Source organism: Sebastes fasciatus, chromosome 12 (genome assembly GCF_043250625.1).
Source record: "Sebastes fasciatus isolate fSebFas1 chromosome 12, fSebFas1.pri, whole genome shotgun sequence".
Taxonomy (NCBI): Eukaryota; Metazoa; Chordata; class Actinopteri; order Perciformes; family Sebastidae; genus Sebastes; species Sebastes fasciatus.
The window spans coordinates 21808382-21828026 of NC_133806.1; the positions used below are offsets into that span (position 1 = coordinate 21808382).

The 19645-nt window shown below is 39.9% G+C and overlaps 2 protein-coding genes across 3 annotated transcripts in view; one reads left to right on the forward strand and one right to left on the reverse strand.

The window, feature by feature from the left end:
• Nucleotides 1-2339, forward strand: part of LOC141779375 (uncharacterized) — a 16450-nt gene extending 14111 nt beyond the window's left edge. For both annotated transcript variants that reach the window (XM_074654175.1, XM_074654174.1), the window contains exons 2-4: nt 1623-1809; nt 1901-2177; nt 2214-2339. In XM_074654175.1, coding sequence (XP_074510276.1) covers nt 1623-1809; nt 1901-2106 — 393 coding nt within the window. In that variant the 3' untranslated portion in view covers nt 2107-2177; nt 2214-2339. The remainder of the gene's footprint in view (nt 1-1622; nt 1810-1900; nt 2178-2213) is intronic.
• LOC141779373 (carboxypeptidase Q-like) overlaps nt 1-19029 on the reverse strand; it is a 22768-nt gene extending 3739 nt beyond the window's left edge. The window contains exons 1-10 of the mRNA XM_074654172.1: nt 18897-19029; nt 16596-16746; nt 14176-14391; nt 13901-14017; nt 13602-13809; nt 12625-12832; nt 7214-7325; nt 6396-6487; nt 5864-5959; nt 5245-5350 (exon numbers count right to left, since the gene is read on the reverse strand). Of these exons, the coding sequence (XP_074510273.1) occupies nt 5245-5350; nt 5864-5959; nt 6396-6487; nt 7214-7325; nt 12625-12832; nt 13602-13809; nt 13901-14017; nt 14176-14391; nt 16596-16746 (1306 nt within the window). The 5' untranslated portion in view covers nt 18897-19029. The remainder of the gene's footprint in view (nt 1-5244; nt 5351-5863; nt 5960-6395; nt 6488-7213; nt 7326-12624; nt 12833-13601; nt 13810-13900; nt 14018-14175; nt 14392-16595; nt 16747-18896) is intronic.
• Nucleotides 19030-19645: the final 616 nt, after the last annotated feature.

Consider the following 19645-nt stretch of genomic DNA (forward strand, 5'->3'; position numbering starts at 1 on the left):
GCACCTCTCAGCTGCTCTGCTGCACGTGCACTTTCTGGGGCCAAATGGATTTGGCCCAAGGAAGGCGGGTCTAATAAGCAGTACAGCCAATCACTGATTAAAGATATATGATTACAAGCATGAATGACATACAATTCATCCAATCAGCGCCGTAAAAAAGACTTCCGGGAGGGCCAAACTGATTTGGCCCATGGTGTGCGCGCGCACGTTCACGTGTGTCTCTCGCTGTTCTCGTCAGGGCTCATGTCAGTTCTCGCGTGATCTTGTCTTCTCGTCTCTCGCTTCTCTCACAGCCCATTTTAACGGCATGACAATGGAACAGCCAAGCACTAGTAGCGCTACTCTTGCAAGACTCAACCCTAACTCGATCAAATCTCTCCTCCAAGACCCGTTTGAGAGAAGGACTTTGGCGGAGAAACTCCTGGTGAAACAACTGGGCCCAGATCAACCTCCTGGACTCAGCATAAAACAACAGACCTGCGTACAAGGCAAGCCACACGTGCGGAGCTTCTGTAAAGCCTGGTACACGAGGAAGACCTGGCTAGCTGGATGCAGTCAAGCTAATGCTGTATTTTGCTTCCCATGCGTGCTTTTTAAGTCGACAGGGTCAGATTCAGCATGGGCAGAGACGGGAGTAAGAGACATGAAACACTTGTCTGAAAAAATAAGAAAACACGAGAACACCAGGATGCACATAGATAACTCCGTGAAGCTAGCTCTGCTAGGCAGAGTGAACATTGCAATGCAGCTGGACGAAGGACACAGGCTTGCGTTAAAGAAGCACAATGAGGAGGTGGATAAAAACCGGCACATTTTATCAAAATGCTCTGGCTGTGCTCTCCATGGAGAAGAAACGTGTCAGGAACATGCCTGACTTCAATAAGAAGGTCATTGAGAGGTTTGCCACTCAGAAGGACAGAAGAGCAAAGTTCCTTTATAAATGATCTGTCGTATGTTATATTAACATACTGAATTGTATGAATAAGATGTCCTTATGTCAGTGTTGGAATAAATGATAAAAATGTAACTGCAAAGTAGTAATGCGTTTTTGATACCTTTTTTTGCATTGAATCGTACTAGGATGTTTGTTGAAATTGATTGGCCCTACCCAAAAACAAATCCACCAGCCGCCACTGATACACAAGTAGTGATAATAATAATAATGGTGGTAGTAGTGATAATAATACAAAAATAATATTGTTTTAGAAGTCATGTTTATGATGTATACGTAAATTATAAAAAGTTTAAGAAAAAGGAACAAAGAAAGAAGAAAAGGGGGGAGTGGGTGTTATCTTTAACAATTTAACAAAAGCTTGGACAGAACAGTAATGTCTCCCTCTCATCTAATTGCCCCACTTCTTTTGCCTGTCTTTCAATTCCCATTTGTAGCGTCTGAATTTACATCCCTGCCTAAGGATACAATATTATCTATTGCTTATTTCTATAAAGTTGACTTTGCAATACTATCTGCTTTTCCCATTTCTTTAAACCCAGAAGATTTTCATCTCATAGCCCGACCGATCGTCTCTAAACAAAGCATTCAATACTTCAGCCTGTCGTTTTAAATGATATTTCTGATGATGGATGTATAAATTGTTGCTGTTCCCTGTGTCTCTGTTTAGGTCACCGCTGGCAGTTTCTGTCGAATTTTGCCTGATGTAAGACACGCAGCCTCCCAGACTGACCCCCAAGAGGGAATATCGGTCGGCACTCAGCCATCCACGGAAACTCCGACTGACCCGCCAGGGAAAAGATCGGTCGGCACACAGCTATCCATGAAAACGCTGCAGAATCGCTTTCGAAGTACAGGTTTGTAGTCCGACATATCGAGTCAGATATTCAATTTTCAACTGTGGACATATCCGACATGATTACTAATTTCTTCGTCTCTGCATTGAAGCTACCCAGGCGAGAGTGCCCAGCAGAGATTGCGGAGTGTGCACCCTCACCTTCCCCTTGGATAGTCCACTACTGTTCCTGCAACCAACCATAGTAAAGAGACCATCCAAGAGACCATCCAAGAGACCTCGCCTCAGCCTTTCAGACGAGGAGGAAGGCCCGTGCAGCCCGTATATGGTGGTTCAAGTACCAGACGATTCAACATGACTCTGTCACTGTCGTTGGTTAACATCTGTCTCTTTCTTTTAACTGTTTTGGAAGTTTCTTCATGGAGAGGAGTTGGTGGATGACAGATTAGTTAATAAATGGAACAGTTAAGACTGCTGAACACTTGATTAAGGCACCAAGTCCTCAGCTGATCCATTGAAACGGTTTAGTAATTGATAACTGAACGTCTTTTGAACTAATAATCCTGTTTGATTACTGCTTTAAACAAAGGGGACATGTTTGTGGTCTGCCGGGCTGGAGGTTCAAATGTTATTGTGTTCTTTTTCTTTTCAGTTCCTCTTCTACAATTTATACCACAATGTCTTTCTGAATACCATGCAATTTCACTTCTACTAAAGCTAGACAGAGGTGGAGAAGATGTTTGGACCACATAATGTCTTCCAAAACCACAAAGATAGAAAAAAAAACTAATTCATAAAAAGTGCAAACTGCTATAGCTTGGTAAAGTTTCTTGCCATCACTGCTAAACAAGGGATGGTACCTTAAAATCATCTAGTGGAACAGGCAAAAACACTAGTGAAATCTTTGATATTTGACAGAAAATAGCACTTGGGTTGACAGTTAATATTTTGACAGTGAGGTTCAGTTTCAGCTATACAAGTGTCTCTTCTACGGATTCAAGTTAGTTCATTTATAGTACTTCATGTCGAACATGTATAAGAAACGGTAACTAAAAAGTGAAAAAAGAAATTTCCACACAAATTTCAATGTAGCTTTTGTGTGAAGTGGTAACGTGCCAGAATGACTGTGGAGCAGGCCAGCATGAAATCTGTAATTTCATTGTTGACCAGTAAACGGTCAGCAGCCTTTGTAAAGCTGGATCCGACTGTACGGGTTTCATTATTCAACTAGCTACTGTATGTACAGAGGTGATTTTCTTTGTCTTTTTTATAGGAAAAATCTTAAACACATACAGGTTCAGTAGATGTGTTGTAATAAAGTTCTGTTATACTGATTGTGTGCTGTTATTTCTATTTTATTCTTTATTTAGTTTAGTTTAGTTATTTAGTAGTATTGTTAGTGTTTACAGACCTATAATGTGTACCCACGGTCCAAGGAGGGAATCTTGGGCTCTGTTTTCCAAAAGTATCTTAAGGCTAAGATGACCTTAGTGGTAAGGTCATCTGTAAGTAGAGTAATTCACTTTATTTACAATTGATATGCATTTAGGGCAATGAGGGATTAACGAATTACAAGACGTATGACCTCCAAAACCAACCCTGCAGAGAGAAGATCAGTCAGCACACTGCTGAAAAATGTCCGAAGTACAGGTTTGTAGTCATACATATCACCAAGTCATATTAAATTAGCTGTAATTTGTATTTTTACTTATTTTGATTTAAATATTTTGTTGCTTCTCAGTTTACTTAATTCAAATAGCTCATTCATACTGCTAGATCATAAACCACTGACAGGATTACTCCAGGAGAGGTTGTGGAGTGTGCACCCTCACCTTACCCTTGGACAGTCCACTACTGTTCCTATTACAAACAATAGTATAGAGACCATCCAAGAGTCCTCAACTCAGCCTTACAGTCAAGCAGGAAGGCCCTTCAGACTGCATCTTGTCTATGGTGGTTCATAAACTAGAGGATTCAACATGACTGTGGACTCTTGTCACTGTCGTAGGTTAGCAGCTATGTCTGTTTTTTTACCTTTTTTGTAATCTCTTCATGGTGAGGAGTTGGTGAAGGACAGTTTAGTGAATGGAACAATGACTACTGAAAACATTTTATAAAATGTGTCATGGGACGAGGTGAAATGGTGCTATTCTACACTAATTTGGGCTTATCTACTATTTTTTCTTCACTCCCTGTTCAGACATTACTATACAGACGTCCTTAAGTAAATAAACAATGGAAACCAAAGAGCAAGGCACACTCCTCCTTGTCACTGCTTTAAAGTAGATACTATTGTGGTGCCTTGTTATGTACTCTAATGTTTAGGGGGGGGGGTTCTGTTCCTCATCTAAATGTTGTACCGCAATGTTTTTCTGTGTACATTGCAATTTCACTTCTACAAAAACTAGACAGGGAGGATGTTTTTACCAAAGCCACAAAGAAAGAAACACTGTTAGATATTAAGGGATAAATGGTATTTTTCAACCTGGACCCTTTTTTCCCGTGTTTTGACAACAATTTTTGAGAGTGGTCAAGTATTGTGGGAGTACGCTAAACGGGCTGCAATGTAATCGCTCGGGGCAACTCCTCACTGTCAATTTACGTCCACTAAAAGTGCTTGTTTTTGACACTTAGAGGCTCAGATTGTTATCAAATAAAACTTTTTTCTTTAGCTTTCGCTTGATCCATTTGTTATTGTGTGTCTCGCACAGAGAAGTCTTGCGTTGCATCCACACTGTCGAAATCAGCTAAATATTCAGCCATGACATTGAAAATGTTTTTAGATAACACTAAGCTACGCTTTCTGTACTCCAACACAACAAACTCTGACAACACCGGTGTCCTTTGACACTCCCCTCTCCAAATCTTACTCACATTTCCATTGTTGTGGTAAAAAAAACATTTTATTTCTCTCTAGGGTCCTTTCCATAATGTTGTCAGACACTAACAATGGAAGCCTGACGGTGAGGAGTTTCCCCGAGTGATTACATTGCAGTCAGTTTAGCGTCCGCCGTCTGCAGCGTACTCCCTCAATACTGAACCAATTTTAAACAAATGTTGCCCCCATTAGACACTTAAGACACAAAAACATGGGAAAATAGGTTGACAAATACTGAAGTTACTCTTTAAGTACAGCATTTGTGAGGGTTCAATCTGTTTTCACTGTCAGCAATTCAGAAGAGCAAAAATCTGTCAATTCAGATTTTCTAGAAATTCCCTTTAAAGTGAATTCTGTCACCACTTCCCTATTCTATACAGTATTATGTTCATAGTTCATCAATGAGGATGTGACTCTGTGTACACAGCACTTTCTCAAAAAAGAGAGGTTATTAACACCAGAACCACAGAAATGAGGTTACTAATGAGGAGTTACTTCCCGTTTCAAGTGTTTCTGTGTTTGACAGACACAATTTAAATGTTCACTATGCTCGATTATCCCATCATGAACATTTGGTGTTAGCTGCAGACAGACAGATAAGACATTGATTCAACTGACCTGGTACTCCTGCCTGCATCCACGGAGAGATGTCTGTCCCTTCTCCCTGTGTCTCCAGTTTGGTCGTATTAATGGGAGCCAACAGTTTGACCACTTCTGCCATCATCTGTTGATGCAGACACAGTTTAGTGCTTCTCAGCTCATCACACAGTCTGTTATATGCCAGCGCTTGTCAAACTCAAGCTCAACATTATTTAGAATATTGTAATTGCAAGATGTGTTTTCTTATGTTTACATTACACGGCCTTTGTAGTTCAGACACCAGACCATAAACCCATAGTAAACATTCAGTGACCATATAACTAGATGTTTCAGTTTCACATCCATAAACATGGATTTTCTGCTTTTAAATGTGATTTAAATGCTCAACAGAGACTACACTGGAGGTTAAATGGGAATTTCAATGTTGAGACTAGTTTAAAATGTCCAATCTATGAAGCAATGCTCTGAACGTAGGTGTAATCTAAAGTAGGGAGTACATGGGGAGGAAATGCAGCACATTCACCAGACTGAATACTAACTTTCACCACCTTGCAGAATCTGTGCTTTGTAGAATTCAGACTTTTAAGCCTGAACAAATACGGATAATTGTGTGACAGTGTTGTGTTTTCAGTCGTACCTTTTGTGCTGCAACGCTGCCAGTAAACTGCAGAGCCACCGGGGTAAATGTCCCCGCGTCAGACTCCATGACCAGGTCAAAGTTGGACATGTTCACCTGGGTGGGGGAGAGGAAGTAGAGACAGGGACAGAGACAGAGCAAGATAGAAGAGGTGAAAGACCAAGAGAGCATTGACGGATAAAAAACAAACTAAGGTGTGTTTGGATGACTAAAAACAATATAAGCTTCAGCCAATGGAAACAGAGAACCACTCATTACTCTTCATACAAGGCCTCAGGAAGTGAGTCATACACACTTAACCAACCACAAGGAGTTGCTTGTACTGTACAGCCGCCTTAACTAATTGAGGCTATTATGTGAGAACTGGACTGTAAGAACAGTCCACGGGGGAGTTATGGTACATGGTTGTAGTACATTTTTACACTCATATACTCCCACAAAGTGGTTTGACCCTTCTTATTAGCAGGAACAGTTTGCTTTACTGCCGTTACAGTTTGTTTCCTATTAGGTATTGCAGTAGCGGTGGACATACCTTGTGTAGATTAAAGTACTGCTGCGCTCCGACTCCACCTGGCTCCTCAGCTGTCCACAGCACTGTTCGCAGCGTTCTCCTTGGACGCAAACCTGGAAACAGATACAAATGAACACAAAAAGCTGCAAATGTATAAAGAGAAATATAGATCACAGCTCCAAATGACACAACTGCCATGTATAGTGATGACCTTTTCAACTTTTCTTTACAGTATGTAATACACACTAAAGTTTACAGTATTCCTGACTAAAAAACTCTTCATCACTGTACCTTGTACTCTTGGTTGGATGAACCTGTCCCACTATATTCAGTTGCATTCTTTTGTCCATAACAATACTGTACTGTATATCCGAGCCGGTTTCCTAATTATGTTCCTCTACAAACAGTTGGAAGAAATTACAGTTTACAGTCTGAAGAACTGTTTGTTAAATTGTCCCTAAGTTTGGAACGGGATACTCTGCTCCCTCTTCATCGTATTCGCTAACTAGCTGAAGTTTTTTGAAGCATCAATATAGAACATTTTGTTTTGCTCCCTCGTTCATGGGGCTTGTGTACATTGTTCTACTGACTGTTAAGAGTTGTACTCTGTTGGTCTTGTCACTTGTTTAAAAAGAAGACTGTTTGCAAACAGGTTGCATAAAGCTAAATAATAAAGTAAATCATTTACTTGACTTTGTTTGTTTTTGAGTTTGTGTAAGCTTGCTGCCGTCTGTATATCTTTTATCCTTTTCTACAGTATATAAATGTTTCATTTTGTGGAAGTTCATCTGTGCGCTGTATATGTGTGGGTCGATACGGTATGTGTGTGTCTATATTACCCAAGTCCTTGATGAGTGACAGGGCCTCCCAGGAAATCATGGCTCCACCTCCGTCATCCATGGCGCCTTGGCCCACATCCCAACTGTCCAAATGACCGCTCAGTAAGACGACCTAGCAGATCGGACAGATAAAGAGATAGAAACATAGAAATGAGAGACTGTGGTGGAAAACGTTTGCTAGGTGCGTATTCATGCAACTTGACCATTTGTCTGATCTGAGTTGAAGTGCAAGAGAATCGGATCAGATAACGCTCTCTGACCCATTTCTACATTTTATTAAAGCACACAAAAACACACACACACACACACGATATGCTTGACTCAGCATTTATAATGAAAAATGCTTTTCATCAGCAAGAACAGACAGACAGACGCACGAAAACAGGAAAACAAAGACGGAAACACAAAGTTCAGAGTGATATCCCAATTTCCAGGAATTTGAAGGGGTAGGATTCCCGTCAGTGACATGATCCTGACCAGATGTTCCAGGTTACAAACCAGTTTGTGACCTGAGCAAGCCAGTCTTGACAATGACCCAGAGGCCACACATTCCATTAAATCAAGTGGTTCTCTTCTTAATAAACAGAAATGCTAATATAAACTGGGGAAAAAAAGTTCGGAAACTTGTGTTTGGTGGATTATTTCTCTGTTGTTACAATGGCTAATTGGTATTGCATTTTACATGGTTGGAAAGCTTGTTTATTTATCTTCACAATGATGTCCAACTTGTAAGGATCATGCATTTGTGGGATGAGCAGCACAGCTGATTATGTGGGTAGCGCCCAAGAAAAATTTGCCAAAATGCTCTGCCAATGGTAAACAGTGTATTCTCATAAGACTACCAGGAAGCCTGCAATGACTGCCCTTCACTGTCAGACCCGTTTGCGCTGGTGTCGACAACACAGACGATGGAACCTGAACATGTGGGGGAATGTCATGTTCAGTGATGAGTCCAGGTTCTGTCTGCGAAAGTTGGATGGCAGGGTCAAAGTATGGAGACGGCGCGGAGAACGCTATGCTGATTGTTGAACCGATGGAGTAACATCTTTTGGTGGGGGCAGTGTCATGGTGTGGGGGGGGGCGGCATCTCCCTCACTGGCAAAACAAGGCTTGTCATCACTGAAGGCCATCTCAATGCAGTGAGATATCAGGATGAGATTCTGCAGCCAGTGGCGATCCCATATCTCCACAATCTGGGACCTAACTTCATCCTCCAAGATGACAACGCTCGCCCCCACAGAGCCAGGGTTATCACAGACTACCCCCACAATGTGGGAGTAGAGAGAATGGAACGGCTGCCAAGAGTCCAGACCTCAACCCAATTCAACACTTGTGGGATCAGCTTGGGCGTGCTGTACGTGTTAGAGTGACCAACAAAACCACGCTGGCTGACCTGCAACGAATCCTGGTTGAGGAATGGAACGCCATCCCACAGCAACGTGTGACCAGGTTGGTGACCAGCATGAGGAGGAGGTGCCAGGCTGTTGTGGCTGCGTATGGATCTTCCATCCGCTACTGAGGCTCCTGACGGTGTATTAAATGAATAAAGTGTAAAATAGCCAATATGTCTTGTTTGTTCCGTGTTACTGAAAGAGAGTTCAATCATCCAATCCACCAAACAACTCAAAACAAGAGTCAATTCCAACAGGAGAATCCACTGTTTACCATTGGCAGAGCATTTTGGCAAATTTTTCTTGGGCGCTACCCACATAATCAGCTGTACTGCTCATCCCACAAATACATGATCCTTACAAGTTGGACATCATTGTGAAGGTAAATAAACAGGCTTTCCAACCATGTAAAATACAATGCCAATTAGCATTGTAACAACAGAGAAATAATCAACCAAACACAAGTTTCCGAACTTTGTTTTTCCAGTTTATGTAGTCTACACACTTAAATGCTTTTAGCATGACGTAAGAATGCATCAGCTGGGGATATATGACATACATACGCATTTACTACAGAGAAACACAGACATGGTGCTGTTTCCAAGATCCATGAATCACTGAAGTGGTCTTGAAATGCCAGAAATGTCTACCTCTAAAACCACGCAAGTTATTTTTCCATGTAAGGGTTTATCACAGGTTACGGCATGCATCAGTGATTTTACAATCCAGTCTTTGAGTTGGAATTTGCTCATAAAAAAACACTGATCTTGTAATAATTCAGCCCACCTGCAGTGTTAAAATATCAGGACATTCACAATGTGGGTTATTTTTCTGTTGTACTGCAGTTCTTACATTGGTTAACCTCAGTCTGTTTATGGCTGCTTCTTACAATGTGTTGACAGTGAACACAACTAAATATGTTGCAGTTAACTAGATTAAATCAAGAGAGATCAACAAAGTAGGAAAAAGATGTTTAGATGTGGTTCAGTGACATGTAGTTTAGATGGGAATAAAAAAATCATTCTTCTTTACCAAATACACACAGACATTTATAATCATTACGTATCCAGATCACTGTCAAGCAACGTGACTTGTGTTTTAGCCGTAACTATAAACAGAAAGCCTACACATCATTTCAGATTTAAAAAGGTAATATTCTCATGAAAAAAAAGGCAGATATAGAAGTTGAGTGTGTGGAAAATATCCTAGCAACTCATCAGATGACTCTGAAAGGCTAAACTGTGGAAATGACTCACTAGACCTCAAATGTACATCTATCTATGAACGTGGGCACACACACACACACACACACACACTCACACTCCAACCACAACTGCTGCAACTGCCAGCTGGAGCACAAAGTCCCAGAGCCAGGAATGATGTCAACCATGCCATGTGTTTCATTTCCCTTTTCTATAATGAGCGACCAAACATTGGTTGCCAGATCAGAATAGCAACCGCTTACATCAGCGAGGTTCCTCTAATCCAAGTCTCCTGACGGATTTTTCAGTTGGCTCCACTTTTTTCCCACACATTCAAACCAGAGAGACTGCGGTTTGTAAAGAAGAGCAGAGGCTCACTTGAATTACACAGATTGGGAACTGCTGGAATACATTGGATAGAATACCATACTAACTTAGTTTCTGTTCACAGTTAGCAAACAAAGTCTTGTGTTATCTTGAACTAAGATGTTAGGATGTGATGTATTTGCAGGCTCCAGAGGGAGCTGTGGGGGAGTAAAGGCTCATACAGTTCATGGTCACACTCCTGGGAAATTCCAAGTACAAACACCATCTACCGTAATCTGCCAATAAAATGTATCTTGTCAGATATTACAAGGTGTTCAGACGCCTCCCAAATGCAATATACACACTTCCTTAACAACAATAACTTCACCCATGCTCCAGGCAGCCTCCACCTATATAAAGTTCACACCATGATTCACACTGTGGAAATCCCACACGGGCTTTAAGTGTGGGATACATGGAAATGGAAAATTCAGTTGGGTCAAGTCTGACGAGAAGCTTTTCTTCCTACGCTGCAGTTTGGTTCACACAGCTTTTAACACTCATCTTCACGATTCAGAGCAGCTAAAATTTACATACCCTGCTCAGCTATTTAGGACACGCTAGTTTGACCCGACTGGGGCTCTCCCTGTGGATGGGAAATGTTGATCCTGCGTCTCGTCCACTTTTATTCAAACAGACGCAACAGCTTTGAGTAGACAGTGAGAGACAGTTTCCTCCAAAGACTCAAAGTTAAATCTGCCTCACTAGATCTAACTGTGCACCCACATCTGTGCACCCACATTGGGCAACGTGTGCCTCGGTGCTGAGCATGCCACATCTGAACCCACAGTACCGTTTCAGCCCGGTCCACTGAATGACAGAAGCATTAGTGGGATTTTGTTTTTCATATACTGCTTCCTCTGCAAACAGAGTAGCATTCATTTGGAGATTTGTGCAGCAGCAACTTGTCCGTTTCTCAGGTTTTACCTGCTAGACTTGTCTGGGTGCTTACCCACATGTGTGCTAGCAACCTGTGTGTGACATTGTGTGATACTGCACTGAATAGCTGCAAGTTGGGTCAGGTAGATGAGGGGTAGAAGTAGCAAAACATTAATTGATGAAAATGCATGTGAATTGAAAAGTGGAGCCCGAAAATGGATGTGAAATTAAATTATGGAGTGATAAATTATCAAATGGTTTGATTCATTTATAGCCGATTTGACTAAAACAGTCACGATGCGATAAAAACTGAACCATGTTTCATTATTTTCCCCATCTAACATTCATCATTCACCACACAAAATTGCCATTTATCAATTACTGTAAGTAGAAGTGGCCTCAAGGGTGGAAGTCATTTTGAATTCACATACATTTTTATCAATTAATTCTCTCTCTGTGCATTGATAGGCTTCTGACTTAGAACAGGGCATATTTTGGCATCTTATTTTATGATAATAGTCAAACAAGTGGTAACTATAAGTTGCACGTAGGTGTCTGTCTATGTGTGTTCGCCCTGTGACACAATAACCCCATGTCTAGGGTGCGCAACGCTTTTCTCACATGCATGCTGGAATCGGATTATTTGATCCTATCTGCAGGTAAATGTCCCTGCTAAGCAACACTGTGGATCCCCATTGACTCAAAAGTCTCATACCCAGCATACTAGGTTTACTTAACAAAATCAGAAAATGAAAAACAAATACTAGGAATGACTGCAGGTTACAGTATTGCGGAAAAGATAAATCCATCCCAAAGTAGATTGAAATCATGATTCTGCATGTTTACATAAACTCTGTTTGTACCATTAAAGGATAGGTTAATTTCAGCAGGCCTGTAATTTTAGTTGAGCCGTTTAGACTCGCCAATAGAAATATGCTATGATCTGTGAAAAATGCAGGAATGTCTTGCTTTTAGTAATTTATATGATTAATTTCATATGGTCAGAGTTTGGGGATTCGTGAAAATGGGAAGCCAAGGAAGGGACATTTCTTGTGAATTTCCAAAGAAGTTGAAAACTTCTAATTCCTAAGAATAAAAAAATAAGCTTTTTTTCAAAAACACACCCAAAAAACATAATTAACAGATTAATAGTTAGTTTACACACAAAGCTGTCTTTCCATGCAAGCATAATTTATACTGACTGACTGAAAGGGACATTTGTCAGAATTTCCAACTAAGCTGAGCCTCGGTGCTTCTCTGGAAAGATTAGATCACACACACACCGCCAAAGTAAAGGCAGACTAAAAGCTGTGGGGATATCTGGAGTCGGCAAAAAGAGGTTACACCATTCTTTCCTCGTCCCACTGCACCGAGGCAAAGAGAGAGAAAGACTCATTAAGAGAGAGACAAGAACATTATAATAAGAGTTTTCCTCAGGACATCTGTTTCCCATTCAATCAATTTGGAAGGCCCACCCAAAGAAAAGACTGGAAAAGAGAGACTCTTGCATGACAAGATACTTAGATAAATAAGTCAGACAGGCAAGTGTCTGTGATGGGAGTATGAGGTCTACCTGCTCAGGGTGTTGCCAGCCTGTTATCTCAGCCACTGTGTTGAAGGAGTCGGCGTCCGGTAGAGTCTTGGCTCCCATTGTGAGTCGGACCACGATCCTCTCTCCTCTCTGTGCCATACGCCACATCAGCTCAGCATCCTCCATGGTGATACAGGCTGAAGGGATGCGCTTCACTCCGTCTTGGTAGTCCTGCCAACCTGTGTGGGGACTAGAGAGGGAGGCACAAAGATGTATTAATCTTCTCATTACACCTGTGTGATTTTTATAATTTATTTTAGATATATAGATCGATCGGTAGATACTAGGGCAGTCAATCGATTAAAATATCTAATCGTGATTAATCACACATTTTTTATCTGTTCAAAATGTACCTTAAAGGGAGATTAGTCAAGTGTTTTATACTCTTATCAACATGGGAGTGGGCAAATATGCTTACTTTATGCAAATGTATGTATATATTTATTATTGGAAATCAATTAACAACACACAACAATGACAAATATTGTCCAGAAACCCTCACAGGTACTGCATTTAGCATAAAATAATATGCTCAAATCATAACATGGCAAACTGCAGCCCAACAGTCAACAACAGCTGTCATTGTGTCAGTGTGCTGACTTGACTATGACTTGCCCCAAACTGCATGTGATTATCATAAAGTGGGCATGTCTGTAAAGGGGAGACTCGTGGGTACACACAGAACCCATTTTCATTCACATATCTTGAGGTCAGAGGTCAAGGGACCCCTTTGGCCATGACCGTTTTTCCTCGCCAAAATTTACCAGAATTTTAGAGCGTCATTTAGCCTTCTTTGCGACAAGCTAGTATGATATGGTTGGTGTCAATGGATTCATTAGGTTTTCTGGTTTCATATGATACCAGTATCTTCACTCTAGCTTTTGGGCGTTAATGCGTTAAAGAAATTAGTGGCATTAAAACAAATTATTATTATTAACTTTGACAGCCCTAATAGATACCTGTTAATAGAGAATGGAGTAATAGATCGAATGAGTGAGGCCACAGCTCCCAATTTGGCTGCCTCAGAGGCACCATATTCACGGTATTTCACCGTCTCCCCATAGCTGACAAATGGTTGGTTAAAGACCACAATCCTCCCCATGGCCTCGCTGGCTCTACGCTTCAGTTCCTCAAAAGACTGGACCACCAACACCTCTGCCTCGATACCTGGAGAGATAAGAGTGACAATGGAGGGGTTAACAGGAGGTGGGTGACAGATGACAGGCATTAAAATGATTTTATACAGTATGGTCTTTACCCTCAGGTGGTGTCCCTATACTGCTACCCAATCCCAGCATAGCCAGACTTTTGGCCCTGGGTGCGATCATTTCTGCACTCTCCTTCCCTCTCACCCAATGTGGGACTTTGACTGGCTCTGGAGAAGAAAACGGGTGAAAGAGAACACAAAAACAAAACTACTGTTAGACTCAGCAGAGGCAAGACAATGCTGAAAGAGATCCCTTATTGTGAAACATTTATCCTCACTGTACACTTCTCACATTAAACAGATAACAGATAACAAGGCACACTCACCTAAATGTACGTCCAACCCATCCTGTGTCATAGCCTTGTACATGTATTTGATAGCCATCTCCAGGTTTTGCGAGCCACTGACACGGTTCCCAATGGTGTCGGTGAAGTCGGCCAGCCGTCTGTAAGAGCGGTTCTGAGCAGCTCCAGACACAGCCAGGTCAATAATCTGTTTGGCCACATCAGAGTAGGCTGCTACCTCTGCAGATATGTCTGAGACTGGGTTCACACAGAAACACAAGGAAACAAGGGAGTCAGGGTTTCGTCGTTTTATAAGCCTTCACGAGCCCTCAGATCTTCTACTGCTGGGTTTTTAAAAACACACAATTATACGCTCAAGAAAATAGGCAGCACAGCTTCTTTTTTTTTTTAACTATGATCCAAATTATGGAATACTCTACCAAAAGGTGTATGAGATGTGGGTTCTCTGAACATTTTAAATAACAGCTGAAAACTTATTTATTTAATTTGGCTTATAATTAATGTCATTCTATTCATCATTATGTATTTTACTTTTCTTTTTTTTTTTTACAAATGCTCTCATTTTTATTATTCTTAATGGTCTCTGTTTTTAATGTCACTAATGTATTTTAGCATCTACTGTCCTTGTATTGTCTAATTTTATTGCCTATCTGCCCTTGTATGAATGTATTGCATTTTTATTTTCTTTTGTAAAGCTACAAATGAAAAGTGATCTATAAATAAAGTTATTATTATTATCATTCTTATTATTATTATTATTATTATTATTATTATTATTATTATTATTATTATTATTATTATTATATCCAAATCTTGTCAAGAATATCTTTTATGCTTTTCGGACAAAAATTCCAAAGGGGTAAATACAGTGTACTCACTTGAGTAGATACAGTAAGTGAGGAGATAGATATACAGTAATACCACTATGTTATATAATTTTATTTGCACATAATTCAAGGCTGGTACAATAACCGGTCCCCAAAAAATATATATAAATAGTAGGGGTGTAACGATATATCAATCTGGATCGATATATTGATTCAATGATCAACGATCCAATATCATTGATGCAAAGTGAAAACATGGATACATATCGTCATCTTCCAAAAAATACACCTTTATTTTGAAATTCCCATGGCACATCTGTGTCACCATTTCCATCCAAGCGCACCTCCTTCCTACAAAGCCCAGTAATAAAATTGTCAAATAATATTTTAGATGCTTTTTGTGAGTTTATATAAATGTAACTGATTGTGATTTAAAGAGGCACATGATATTATCTAATATCGATTGCAGGCCCCTGAATTGAATTGAATAGAAATTGTATCGTGGTAGACTTTGTGATATCAGCAAATATTGTATCGTTGTCCGATATAATATCGTATTGTGATGAAACTTGTGATTTAAAACCCCTTATGAATAATAGGTCAAGGAAGAAATACAAATATATGGTGACTACCTTACACAGTATAAGTCAGCTGGCATTAAACTAAGCATATTGAGTCTACATCCTAAAAGAGAGAAGCGAGAATCACAGGATAGAGATTTAGCATTTATGTTAAACACTGTTCCTGTTCTACTGTTTTTTCCAATATGGTCACACCCACAGTCCACAAAAACAGGTGTTTTCACTTATGTTGCCTCAAGGCAGTGGGTGTGTACAGACTTTGCTTGATTGAACGCTCACTCACTCTCCTCTGTTGCAGCTGTTCAACTTGACTGTAGGGCCCAATCCCAAAGTCCACACTCACAGACTCACAGACTTTGAATCTGAGGGTTTAGGGCTGTCCCACTGTCAAATTGTCAAGTCCTTGAGGGCTCTCTCGCAGACATTTTGAGCACTTTATGAACACTTCCCGTAAGACCGCATTTCTGCAGACTTTGCCTGAAGGAATTACCCACAATTCATAGGGTTGTGATTTTAAACACAGGGTTACCATGGTCACCAGGGGAAGCCCGGAGGCGTAAAAACATTAAAATAAGATAAACAAGGAGGCACATGGGTGTTCAGCCAGGCATATTTAAATTTACACAGAAACATTAAGGATTTAAGATGGTACATCAAAAACACATGAAATCAGAATAATGCAAGCATTAGACTATGTTACACACCTGGTTTATTCACCAACCATTTATTTTAATTTTGCTTAATGAAGTTTTACAAAAACAAGTTAATTGATTTTTTGACAGTTACCTCTTTTCTCATAAGGCAAGAGCCTGGAAGACGTTCAAATAGACAGTTAAAAACGGTAAATAAAAACGGTAACGTGATATGCCACCGCAAAGTGCTGTCCCATTCGTATTTATACCATTTTAAGCCCTTGCAGCCTCTCACAGTTAGCCATTCACCAGGTGACTAAGGCTTTAGGGGGGATATTTGGGATTGGGCCTAGGTCTAATTGGCCAGAGCAACCTGTTTAGGTAGGAGGGTTTGGGGCTACCTTTCCTTGCAGTGTGATTGGATACGGCCCTGGCTGCAGCCATTGACCTCATGGACCCAGCAGAGTGAGGGTTACAGTCACTCAGAGAGGACAGCATGAAGACCAACATGAAGAGGGAGAGGAGGAAGGGCGGTCCTCCTTCCTGAGCCATCTGCAGAGAGAAAAACATGCATGTGATTAATAGCTGCATTATAACAGGGAAATTCCCTTTAACTAGCAATATCATTTATCAATTGCAGCTTTGGGAGTTAATCAATCAAATTATACTTTCCAAAGTAGATTAAAACTGTTGATCAGTTAGAACCAGTTCATACCAAAGCACCAAAAACTTAATGCTGTATAATCCCAGAGTGTTGGCTCCAAGTTATAGACAAGGCAAGTTTATTTATATAGCACATTTCATACACAAAGGCAATTCAAAGTGCTTTACATATATAAAAGCAGGATAAAAGAGCACAAAGTGCATAACATAAAAACGAATAAAAGAATATAAAAGTATAAGTTAAAAGAAAAAAATTAAAAGGATAATAAAAACAATCAAAAGACAGTAAAGTGCAGCATTTGATCAATTAAGAAAAGTGTCTGAGAACAGTTTGGTCTTGAGTCTAGATTTGAAAGTGGCCACTGTTGGTGCGTCTTTGATCTCATCTGGAAGTTTGTTCCACAGTTGAGCAACATAGCAGCTAAAAGCAGCCTCACCATGTTTCCTTCTGACCTTGGGTACTACTAATAGATTTTTTTCCCTGTGACCTTAGAGGTCTAGTAGGTTTGTACTGCTGAACCATATCTGGGAGGTAATTTGGACCTACCCCCTTTAGTGATTTGTAAACAAGCAGTAGTGTTTTAAAGTCAATTCTCTGACTTACTGGGAGCCAGTGTAGGGACTTAAGTACTGGAGTGACGTGATCAGTTCTTTTGTTTTTTGTAAAAACTCTAGCAGCTGCATTTTGCACCATCTGAAGCTGTTTGATGGTCTTTTTAAGGTTAAGCCCGTGAAGAGACCATTGCAGTAATCGACTCTGCTCAAGATAAAAGCATGGATACGTTTTTCCAGGTCATGCTTTGACATAAGACCTCTAAGTTTAGCTATGTTTTTAAGGTGGTAAAAAGCTGATTTGGTTATTGCTTTCACATGATTATTGAAGCTGAGATCACTGTCGATTAAAACACCAAGATTTTTGACAACATCCTTTGCTTTAAGTCCCTTTGTGCTCAGATGATTAGCAATCTTAATTATCTCATCTTTCTTCCCAAATAAGATAATTTCAGTTTTGTCCTTATTCAGCTGTAGGAAGTTTTGAGACATCCAGCTATTGATTTGATCAATGCATTGACAAAGAGATTCAAGGGGACCATAGTCATCCGGTGAAAGTATAAGATGTAATACTGTATAACCAGTTCATACCAAAGCACCAAAAAATGAATGCTGTATAATCCCAGAGAGTTGGCTCCAAGTTATAAGATTTAAAGGTCCCATATTGTAAAAAGTGAGATTTTCAGGTCTTTTACATTATAAAACAGGTTTAAGTGCTATATAAAAACTGTTAAACTATCAAAACGCTCAATATACGGAGAAATACATACAGCCCGTATTCGGAAATTGCACGTTTGAAACAAGCCGTTAGGATTTCTGTCCATTTGTGATGTCACAAATATACAATATTTAGACCATCACACGGTTTTAAGCGTAAACATTCTAAATGTGTACCAGTTTATTTCCTGTTGCAGTGTATGTGAATAACATCAGCCGACAGGAAGTAAACATGGACCCAAGCTGTTGCCTAGCAACGCAATTCCGTTGCAATTCCATTGTAATGCACTAAAACGGAGCGTTTCAGACTAAGGGCAAATACAGGTATATTCAGACAGACAGTATGAGAAAAATAAATGTTTTTTTGAACATTACAGCATGTGAACATGTTCTAGTAGAAACACAAAATACAAGTATGAACCTGAAAATGAGCACGATATGGGACCTTTAATACTGTAGCATAGCTACTATTGACACTAATGAGATGTCACTGCTGGCAGAGTAGCTAATGTTACAGCTTCACTCTCAGTCAAGGCTTGACAACGTTAATGGTTCCTTTCAAATACAGCACCAAGATCAACAGCGTTTTAACAGAGTCAAGTTCACTGTGTTTATCTTTAATTAGTATTAGTAACTGTAACAACATGACAGATGTTCATCCAGTCGAGCTGAGGATGGAGAGAAGATGTTACCGGAAGTAGAAAGTTCTGAGAGTAACAAACATCATAAAAATTGATTTAAAACCCCCATAAAATATCACAAACACGAACCCTTCAGGTGAAGTTGGTGTCTCTCTCTGTTATGGTTGACGTTACAGTACCGTTTAGAGAGAACTCTTATTAAAATACCGGAATAATAAACACCGCTTCCGGGCTCGTGACGTCGGCTTGCCGTTAGTTCCGGTCCGACTGTTTTCACAATAAAAGCATAAATTTCTAAAGTTTATCAATGAAAATCAAATAAAAAAATGCAACAAACATAAATCAATCTATTCAACAATGATGTGGATGTAACTACAATACTGAACAAATCAATTTGTTTCAAATAGTCTATTCAGATTATGCATTTTATTACTGCTACTACTACGACTCATTAGTACATTACACAATATTTGTCATATGATAGATAGATAAATGTAGATAGATAGATAGATAGATAGATAGATAGATAGATAGATAGATAGATAGATAGATAAATAGATAGTAACTTCATTGATCCAGAGGGAAATTCAAGTTTCCAGCATCACAGTTCCATAGTGCAAAACATGTTAGTAAAAAGGCAGTAAAAAAGTTAGTAATGCAAAGTACAAAAAAAAATATACCAGATAATTACAAGGAGATGAAGAAAACTGTTAAAACTGAATATAGTGCAGGGTAACAGCTGTGATACAGGACTATTAAAAAAGTGAATATAGTGCAGAAGAGATTGTTAAAAATGAGTATAGTGCAGGGTAACTCCAGTAGCTTAGTCTATTAAAGTGCACTGTTTGCATTATTATCTGTCCTGCAGACCGTCCTCC